Raw genomic sequence first — 10,874 nt, forward strand, 5'->3', positions numbered from 1 at the left:
GTGACTGACAGCAGACTGAGCATGTGCTGTGTTTAAGCAGAAGAGAAAGGTGGAAAGTGGATATTTCAGGAGCCATGGATCCAACTGGTTTAAGGGCTGTGCTATAATTGCTGCTGGTAGGGCTAATCCGGAATCCCAACATATAAAATAAAGCATTTCCAGCCTTATTATTTGCTTTAGTTCTTATTTAAAGGCAAGGGACACAGATTACCTGAATGTATAAGATTATATACATGTGTATAACATTGAGATGCCAGTAAAGGTGCTAAAAAGCAAAAAGATATATTTTTTAATGTAATTAAAAAGGCTATAGTTACAGCTTCTTCTGTATGGGTTCTAGACCTACCTAGACCAAATGTGTAGAAGTGGAAAAGAGCTTCTGGGTTCCACTTTATCTTCATTTTCTTACCTCCATTGTCCTAACTGTGTTGGTATCAAACCTATATTTATATATATATATATATATATATATATATATATATATACAGTTATTTTAATAGAATACGCTAAAACATTGCCTAATCAAGAATGATGATGATGTTTACTGCAGTGTTTTTTATAGTGTGTATTTGTGCAGCCTCCTGATGTGGATTGTGGTTAATATATTTAAAATGTCTCTCCGTCTTGTTACTCGCTCTTCAGGGTGTTTGTGACCCCTGATCTGACAGAGTTCCAAAAAGCATCACTTTGTGGCCTTCATTCCACATTCTGTAGACTCTTATGAAAATGAGGCCATGTTGACCTTCTTTAACCCTTCTGTGTCTGCTTTATTAAATTCCCAGCTGCTGCTTCATCCAAACACATCCTGTGACATATATGACAGGTAGAGAAATCCATCTTGATCACGGTTCTCAGAGTATACTTGGGACATGGTCATTGCCAAACTTGCTACCTGACGCCCGCTGACCATAACGCACAGGGAATGTGAGGGAGGCAATGGGAGCTTGCACCTGGGAGAGTATAGAAAAGAGCATTAAGGCAAATACCATTCCATTTCCTGCTGTATTAGTCTCTGGCTCTTAATTACAACCACAATCACTTTTTTTTCCCCTTTGAAGAGACTTCATGACAGGCCTGGACTGAGACTCAAAATAGCACTGGTAATTCCAGTACACAGAGGCCCAAACTGCCCTCCCACCAGCCCAATAAATAGTCACTGTCTATGAACCTTACAGCAGAACCTCTGGCATTTGCCAGAATCCACAAATTGCCAGTCTGGGCCTGTTTCATGGGTTGGAGGAGAAAATGAGTACTTATTGGGCTTTAGATTTCATATATTCCTACAGACTATTAAATATGTAGACATAAATTTTATGGGAATAGCATTCTCTGCATATCAGCAAACACGCAAGTGTTGTACTGTTTATTTACAGGGAAACAAATAAAGGATAACAGGGTATATGCTTCCTTATACAATATTTAAAGTTTAGATTTAAAGTGATGCTGAATGGCCAACATTTTCCTTGCCCTCCTATCAGCCTTTAGAACCTGCAGGTAGAGATCTGCAGCGGGTTGGGTACCTGTGAAATACCCACAAAGCTGTTGGGTTTAGGGTAGGAGGTTCCTGACTAACCAACCAGGTGGCTGGTCCGCAGGTACCATGCTAGGGTATCTGGGTAAACTGCACCTGTTATCTCTTCCACCGCCCCTGACAAAGCAATAATTTTTTCCCTATACCTGGTTGATCTGCCTCTGTCCAGAGTGATGTCTGGTTGTAAACTAAACCCATTGCAGGTGGGTCCCGGTAGCAAGTAGGGGACATAGCGGGGTGTGGGTCAGGCACAGATCTGCCTGTCTGGACCCACTGCAGGTGCATGTTGCAGGCCCTCTATATTTACAGCTGCTGCACTTTATATACAGAATAGCCACTGGCTAAAGTGGGGCAAACTCAGTTCTGCAGCCAATGGAGTATATTTATCAAAGAGTGAAGTTAGAGCTTGCTAGAGTGAAATTCTACCACTTTCTGTCCATTTCTATGGGATTTTTATTTTTCATTTATCAATGAGTGAAAGTGAAAATTCACCCTTTGATAAATTTGCCTTTGGAAATGCTATAGAAATGAATGGTAAGTGGCGGAATTTTACTCTAGCAGACTAACTTCACTCTTTGCTAAATATGTCCCTATGAGGGAAGGGGGGGGGGGGTGAGGATCAAACTTTGAAGGTATTACTGTTACTTTCCAATAAAGCATTGTCAGTATTAAAATAATGTTTAATTTCAATAGCAAATCATAATTAGTGCATTTCCTCTTGATGAATGCAGTATAAGTTGGCAAAACATTTATTAGCCCTTAACGCAGTGTTTCTTAAGCTTTTCCCTATAAACCTAATTATGGTCAACTTTTGTGACTTGAGACTTAATTGCATATATATATATCCTTTTAATAACTACAATTGTCTACACATATAGAGTATTTTTGTAGGAGAGAATTTCACTACTAAATTGGATTATTGTGACCCACCCTGTACAGCAAGGAAACCCTTTTGGAATCTGATTGGTAGGTTAACAACCCCCTGCCTTGAAAGCTATTTTATGACTGAACATCTTCCTTCATAATTTCTATGTATTTATTTGATGATTAATGGACATATTTGTTTTTTCACATAAAACAATATCTGAAAATCTGCCAACTGACTACATTTGTAATATTTGTTTCCTTTACTAGATAATGAAATTCCCATTCTCTTCTTACCTTCTGTCTTTCTCTCTTACCTGATAGTATTGACAAACTGCCCCATTGTGATTTCAGGGGGTACCAGAAATTTGATTTTCTCAAGCTGAGGTAACCGCTTTTCCTGCGGGCTTCTTTCAACTATAACCTGAGAGAAGGATTACAAGAGTGAGACATTAATATGCAAAGAGATAATGTACAGGTGTAAAGTGCTTTTCGTAAAAATGTGTTAATTTGTACTAAGCTTTATAACAAATTTGTGTTCTTCTGTACAGACCAAGAAGAGTACACTCAGGGGTTCATTTCTGCATTTACTATGCCTGCATTTTTCCAATGCTAACAGTTTTTGGTGGGCCACATGTCCAGAGATCTCAGACTAAACCCAATGGGCTGTTAGCCCTAAGCTGGCAATTTTCAATCTTTCGTGCGACCATCAGTCCAACCTGTTGGGCCCTGTATTGCCAAATTGACAACCTACCTCACAAACATCTCAGAAATTGGACAGATATTCATAGCTTTTAAATCCTGTAAAGCAACAATCTAGTCCAACCTCTTCCAGATGATCTACACTGGCCCCTAATGTGAATCCGACTCTTGGACTAAGGGCCAATCTGTTTCAGCCATAAAATAAGCCTTCATTCAGGTGGCACTTTAAAGGACATGTAAAATGTATTTCACTGGGGAGGGGCATTCTGCACACGAGCAGTAGAGTAGGGAATGGTGTGTGGGGGCACCCCCCAGTGAAATAGACTTTACATGTCCTTTTAACCAGGAGTAGCAGATTTTTTTATATATATATTTATTTACCTGTCAGCTATTTTAGTGCAGAGAGAGTGATTGTTCTCTCTACACTATTGTTCTCTCCACATTAGTATTTATATATATATATATATATATATATATATAATTAGTATGAAATAATCCATGGCCGGCACACCCTTAAAATTCAAAAAAAATTTTTATTGAAAACTCATTGTTTAAAAACCAACATTTCGGTCCTCATTAGGACCTTTATCAAGGATAAAACAACGGTGTATCATCTCACATATAAATACCCTTGTAATCTAAACAAGTGACCTTTTTCACTTGTTTAGATTACAAGGGTATTTATATGTGAGATGATACACCGTTGCACAAATGCACACAGTGGTATAACTAATAACTTACAAAGTCATGTTAAGTCTCCTTTAAAGACATTACAACTGCCATCAGTCCATGCCCCACTGGGTTAAAAATGCGCAAACAAAATCATTTTTTTTCATACACTTGAGGGAACATAGCTCAGGGGTACTATAACAAACACCTAGGAGCCTAGAAAATTAAAATTTATATAAACACAAAAACTACTATCAACAGGACTTTGTGCAACAAAAATTTTTTAAACATTTCAGCTCACATTGGAGCTTTTGCCAGGAACCCCCATCACAAACACTGTGCATATGTGTAACAAAGTTATGGCACTATAACCCTCTTTTGTGAGATCATAGCCCCACCTACATGTTGTGTGATTTTATTTATTGTCATTGGTTATAAATTTAGATTATGCTAATAAGGCTCAAAAGAAACCCTATTCTAAGATCTAAATCTAATATCCTCATATTTTACAACAGTGGGTACATTATATTACACAAGTTTTAGTGATTCATGTGACAGAAATTGAATCACTAAGCACCGATTTTATAGTGAATAATGTACCCCCTGTTGTAAAACATAGGGATATTATTAATCACTGAGGAGTTCCATGTCAATATAAAAGCATGAGGCAGAAGGTCAAGGGCTTTTATACAGGTCATGGAACTCCTTGGTGACTTCTAATATCCCTATATTTTACAAATGGTAGTACATTATTTAATATAACACCTTTCAGTGAGTCGTGACAGAAATCAATAAGCTCCGTTTATCAGGATATAATTTACAGGATATGCATGGCTCTCGTGTATTATATCATAATAAATGGGTTCCAGACTTTAATCAGCCCTCTAATACAGAATATGTCTATTATCCCATGAGCGCTCATAGAAGATACATATAATAATATATGGGTTCCAGAACCTCCTGCAGGTTAGCAGTCCACATGGGGCTACTAAATTGCCTTTATTTAGCACCCTCGAGGAAGCTTTTTCATGCTTGTGTGGCTCACCAACACTTTTTACATCTGAACTGGGCTCATGAGAAAAAAGGGTTGGGGATCCCTGACCTAAGGGCTGTGTTACATTAACACTGTGCCTAAAAAACAGTACACCAACCTCCCTAGAAGTGAAAGGGAAGCAACAAGAACCATAGAAAGGATAATGAGCTTACTATTAGCCAAGCTGACAATGGGGGGCACCATTGCTTACTAAACAGGTATTACTATGAACAGGAGCTCCTTCAACTATTGTCTTAAGACACTTAAACATAAAAAAAAAATTAGAGTGACCCTAGAAATAGGTTTATTGCATTTGGTTTGGCCTCTGTAACTTTTTCTAATTACAGAATGCACCATTTATTTACACCTTGCTTAAAATTCACAAGAGCACTGATGGCTTAATAGACACATCACAGAATTTTCTATACAGATTTCTAGTTACTGGGTACTAAAGAAGTTCACTTTTTTGTATTTCTTAAGAAGATATGCTAGATTTTACTACTGATGCTGATATATTTAATGACACACACACAGTGTGGGCGGGGAAATGACATCAGTGTGGGTTATTTTTTGATTTTATATCCAAAAATATCTAATGAAAATGTCTCTTACCGGGATCTTGTAGGGAAATCGGCTCCTCACTCTGTTTACCTCATGTATTCGGCTGTCTGCAATAAACAGTAGGGGAGAAAAAAATCGTTATAGACATTTTGCAAATGAAACAATCACTTTTCTGCAGAGGATCTCAACCCAAAAAGTGTTTTTTTTTGCATAAGAAAATCTAATACTTGCCAACATGAATTAAACATTTTCATTGACTAAAAGCTTTTTTTTTTTTAAATAACTGCTATGGGAAGCAATATTTGTTATGCTGCTTTTATTTCCTGCATTCCTGGTTCTGACTCCTGAAACATTATAGCAGAAATCAGCTGATAAGGTACAGGCCCAAAGAACAGAAATACTGCTTCCAATTACATTTTCAGATAATGTTAAAAATTGAAAGTTGATTGGAATTTCATCTTCTTTCATTATGCAAAAAAAACCCCAAAAAAACAGTATTTGGGTGGAGCTCCATTTCTGTACACTGTTTATTGCACTTACTTAAACACACACAGTACAGCTATAGATATACAGCTATAAGTCAGAAATGTCAGCTATGGGTCAGAAATGACAGATATACGACTGCATAACACCACTGATACAGAGTGCAAATACAGTTGCATTTCCCCTTACCTAGACATTTTCTCTGCTTGAATGATGTTGCATTTAAATCCAGACTCAGACTCATGTTCCCCGACATGGACATTATGTTGGTGTGTCAGGTTGCTGGGTATAATTACATGTAGCTCTATTTGCCTGTTTGGCTCCTCATATCTTTATAGCTGAGAAGCAGCTGAGACCAGTTTAATCAGGCGGCCCCCTTTCCAGGAATGTGTAATTTACCCCCCAAATCTCACACCTTCTTGCAGAAATGTCTTCACTTCTCTCACTGGTGTGAGCTCTACTTCTGGTAGATTCAGTTCTACCCAGAAATACAAGGATGGGGCAATGAGGGTGGGTACTTTCTGGTACTGACATTGCTTCTGTTAAAATGTTCCAGAATAATCAGGCTTTTGGATTACACCAATGGGGAGATAAGAAAAAAGCTGAACATTTCTATTATTCTGTTTTTTTAATTAATTACATTGAATACTGAGCACGCACTATCCCTTTGTATTGTTATGGGAGTGTTTTGGCTATTATATTCATAATAAACCCAGTGTGGGTTTTGGCAGCTCTGCTAAAAAGAGATGTAAATATTCTGTAGTTTAACTGTAGTTTAAACTGAATGTAAAACTCATAGGATTTACAGGTCCACACAAGGAGAAGTCCGTTGAGTGCCATCAAAATATCCTTCTAGCTAATTATATATAATATATTTATATTAATATATACATAAAAAATACAAAAAAATGAGGGTTTTTTTGACATTTGGTCCCAAAACAGAGATAGTGACATAGTTACATAGGGTTGAAAAAAGACCAGAGTCCATCAAGTTCAACCCCTCCAAGTAAACCCAGCACACACAACCTATACTGACCTATCTATACACTCACATACATAAACTATATATATACAACCACTAATACTAACTGTAGATAATAGTATCACAATAGCCTTGGATATTCTGCTTGTACAAAAACTTATCTGGTGGCTCTGTGTGTTTCTTTTTTCCTGACAAAGGTCCTAGTTTGGGACCAAAACTTCAAATGAAATCTCCTTTTTGCATTTTGTACAAACCCTGAGTGTGCCAGTTGATACAGTGCTGAGTCAAGTTGCAAGAGTGGACAAGGCAATCCCCCTCAATTTGTGGCCGCTAATTCCCTCCCAGGCGTTATGTGGCAATACCCTTAGCCCCCACTCATCAACTTTGTGCATGCTGACTTAGCATACTGGTCTGATTAAACCTCCTGCATCTGCCCCACCTGATTATTGCCCCAATAAGGGGTAAGGAGTATGTGCCCAGGCCCAAACTAGCAATCTGTGGATTCTGGGAAATGCCAGAGGGGCTGCTGTAAGATGCTATAGACTCCCTATTTATTGGACCTTTGTGTAATTGAAATGTCAGGGCCTGTTTTGAATCCCAGTATAGACCTGTGTGTGGCTAGGACCCCCCAACCTTGCCGTTTTACCTCCTCTTCTGGCCCCTATATATGTACTATCTGCTATACCTGCCTTGATGTTACATCTGTAAAATGCTGAGAGAGCTCTTATGGATGGAACGCTGCAATGTCAGATGGGTGGGCATGTATCCAGCATTAGCTGCTAAACTTTAACTTCCGAATGATAGTAAACAATGCGAAAACCTTTCTGACTTGATTTTGGAAACCTCCCATAGGACTCAATGGCACTCTGCAGCTCCAACCTGGCCCAAGGAAAGTCACAATACCGAAGCTTGAATGAATTTCGGAAACTTTCGTACTCATTGCAACAAATTCGATTTTGTCGCACAAATTTTCGCAAAGTACAAAAAGTCGTGCAAATTAACGAAAAAATCGCATAATATATGCACAGTTCTAAAACCTATAACTTGATAAATGTGCCCCTTCGTACTGAGTTTCTCTTTTACACTGCAATATTGTGGAATGGCGCAATCTGATTGGTCTTATAGAGGGTGTTTGAACTTGAAGTACATGAATGGCGGCTGATGTTATTTACAGAATAGCTGGAACCGCAGAAACAGGTGCTGCAGACGCATATTCTTAGGGCAGGCCCTGTGTCACACCATCACAGTTGTATTATTATAGTGCCTCTCTCACCCCGGCCCCCCGATGCTTTCCTCCACTGAGTTTATTTTATTTTCCCACCATCGCAACAGTATCCTCTGCAGTTTGTTAGTTATCTCTCTCCTTCTGTCTCCTCCTGTCCATGCCCCTTTGTGGACTTTATTTTCTTTTCATTGCTGCTCTCACTTCAGGCCATTTCTTAAGGCGGAATCTCTAACCATGCCACCACCTGCCATATATATTTCACTATATGACACAACACCCAAAACTGACACTTTCAGGTGCCTTTTATCATCTGTCAAAGCTTCATAAACAATTGGTTGAAGTACGCTGAAAGGTCAATTCATGGAAGTGCCAATTTGTCACTCACACCCCAATAAATCTAATAGAAAATTTTATATGGGAGCACTGGGCTGATATTGCTACATCTTTAAAGTATGTCAACAGCAACAGCCCAAGACTGCACAAGGAAGCTATGGGAAATAAATATGGTGGCACAGAGCTGCCATTAAAAGTACTCTGGGCTTGTGCAGAGCAACCAGTCACTGTTAAGGCCATTTATGGATCTGGTAATCTTTCCTTCATACTGCCCCATGGCCGTACAGACAGAGAGCTTATAAGGGGCTGTACATGGCATGGCTGCTATTCTGTCGTTCATGCAAAACATTAGAATGAAGAGGATGTGTCGCTCACCTTCACTGTCTCATTTGCTGATGCACCATACACTGGCTGATTGTGTCATTGTTAATCCAGTTTAAATGTTAATGATTTTAATTTGAGTAATTAATCAGACCTTATCTTGTGTAAATACCTTAAACAGGAAAGGACACTCATCAGGTAATAACTGCAAGTCACTAATCAGTATATATTTAAAGGGGAGGTTCACCTGTAAGTTAACTTTTCATATTTTTAGAATGCCCATTTCTAAGCAACTTCTCAATTGGTCTTCATTATTTATTCTTTATAGTTTTTTTTAATTATTTGCCTTCTTATTCTTACCAACTTTCAGATGGGGGTCACTAACCCCGGCAGCCAAAAAACTATTGCTCTGTGAGGCTATGTGTTTTTATTGTTACTTTTTATTACTTATTTGTCTATTCAGTTCCTGAATACTAGTCTCTCATTCAAGCCACTCCATGGTTGCTTAGGTAATTTGAACCCTAGTAACCAGATAGCTGCTGAAATTCCAAACTGGAGACTTGCTAAACAAAAAGTGAAATAATTAAAAAAAAAAAAAAAAAAAAAAGAAGACCAACTGCAAATTGTCTTAGAATTTTACTCTCTACATCATACTAAAGGTTAACTTAAAGGTGAACAACCCCTTTAAGTGTCTTTGTGGATGAAAACAATGTTAAATACCAAAGTAAGGTCTATGGAATATGGGACAATGTAATCCCTGTAGCCCTCTGAAGGAGAACCATTGTGATCAACGTGTCCTTCCCCACCAGTCACTGCTTCCAGTACCCATGAATGGGAGCTATGCAGCCATGTGGCACACTGCATTGCCATTAAGCAGGAAGCACTGGTAAATGCTGATTTCTGCTTTCTCAAACAAGCACCTAATGCCTTTATGGTGTGCCACATGCTGTGGGGTTTCTCTGTAACTCAAGTAAAGCAGCTGGCTGGCAAGGGTAACTTTCATAACATTATTGTATGAAAATGTACTTCCTACTATATATATTTTCTATTCATTCTTGATTGGTTTTGCCTTGTATAGACCACTGAAAAATCCCCTGATCACTATCTGTCTGAGATTTATCCAGATATTGATAAGACGGGGGGAAATCCTTTTACTCATGGGCCCATTGGCCTCTGGTTGCAGTCCAAAGGTACAACAGGTCTGAACAGTTACGGGCAGATTTAGAAAAGTTCAGACAAAATGCAGTCTCAGGCATATTAAGTGTTTTGGTAGTCATCAATTTCCTTGAGTATTGTTGCTGGTTTAAATCATTAGGGAGCCAAAACCCAATGAGATCCATTCAGACCATTTGGGACAATAGAGCGTGTTTCTACTGAACTTTACAAAGTTTGTATTATTCAGCCAACAGACAAGTGCCAGAACCTGGCCATGTAGTCTGTCATTTGTTTTAATGGAACTAGGGGAAAGGCAGAAGAGGGGCTTGCCTAGGGTCCAACAGTGCTTGTTATGGGGGTGCTAGGCACATACCTCTTCTTCCTGCCTACCCCTAGCATTTTTCCTTTAATGCAAATGACAGTCTGCAGGGCCGGTTGTGAGCTTGATGGAATCATGTATGCAGGTTAAATGGCATTAGAATGAGAGAACACATGACTTCATATACAGAAACGACATAATGCAATTTGCGTATCTCAGATTAAAGGACAAACATAAGAACCAGAATAAGATTACCCTTAGAGGAAAGAAAGACAAAAAGTGATGATTGTTCTATCCCTTTGACATCTCGTTAAGATTAGAGAACATTGCTTTTTGTGTGCTTAAATTGTTTTTGTTTATAACTGTGGGAGGAATACTTTCTATACCCTCAGGCAGCAGTTTCCACCCCCATGGATTAGGTCCCATCCACAATGCACATTTCATTTGCTAATGATATCCACCTGTCCTGCCCCAAGTGCAAATATCCTGAAAACCTGCCTTGTTGATGGGGCCTATAAACTGGGACTGGAAAGCACTGCCCCAGGCTATACATTGTCATTCTAGCCTTTCAGTCTCTTGGCTAACTCCAAGTCAGGCACCTGCACATGAGAGATGCATAGGTTTGTTTTTAGCACTCACTGACCTTTGTGATCATTATGTCCTTGCAATGATAGGTCTGTGGCAGACCGTTGTATT

General features: G+C 38.8%; 1 protein-coding gene across 1 annotated transcript; it reads right to left on the reverse strand.

The window, feature by feature from the left end:
* Window positions 1-257: 257 nt before the first annotated feature.
* On the reverse strand, window positions 258-6,228 carry LOC100496229 (microtubule-associated proteins 1A/1B light chain 3C). The gene is made up of 4 exons (XM_002938700.5): window positions 6,033-6,228; window positions 5,412-5,467; window positions 2,713-2,819; window positions 258-950 (listed from the first exon to the last, which is right to left on the reverse strand). Exons 1-4 carry the CDS (start codon window positions 6,103-6,105, stop codon window positions 791-793), a joined length of 396 nt encoding a protein of 131 aa, XP_002938746.2. The 5' UTR covers window positions 6,106-6,228; the 3' UTR covers window positions 258-790.
* Between the last annotated feature and the right edge of the window lie 4,646 nt (window positions 6,229-10,874).

The sequence above is a fragment of the Xenopus tropicalis genome, chromosome 4 (assembly GCF_000004195.4).
Source record: "Xenopus tropicalis strain Nigerian chromosome 4, UCB_Xtro_10.0, whole genome shotgun sequence".
NCBI classification, from domain to species: Eukaryota; Metazoa; Chordata; class Amphibia; order Anura; family Pipidae; genus Xenopus; species Xenopus tropicalis.

Excerpts from the sequence above, each read along its gene's own strand:
- LOC100496229 (XM_002938700.5), bottom strand. The coding sequence starts at position 6,105 with ATGTCCATGTCGGGGAACATGAGTCTGAGTCTGGATTTAAATGCAACA. Across the intron at positions 2,820-5,411 it reads GATTTCCCTACAAGATCCCG|GTTATAGTTGAAAGAAGCCC; the intron begins GTAAGAGACATT and ends TCCTTCTCTCAG. Across the intron at positions 951-2,712 it reads CAGTTTGTCAATACTATCAG|GTGCAAGCTCCCATTGCCTC; the intron begins GTAAGAGAGAAA and ends ATACTCTCCCAG.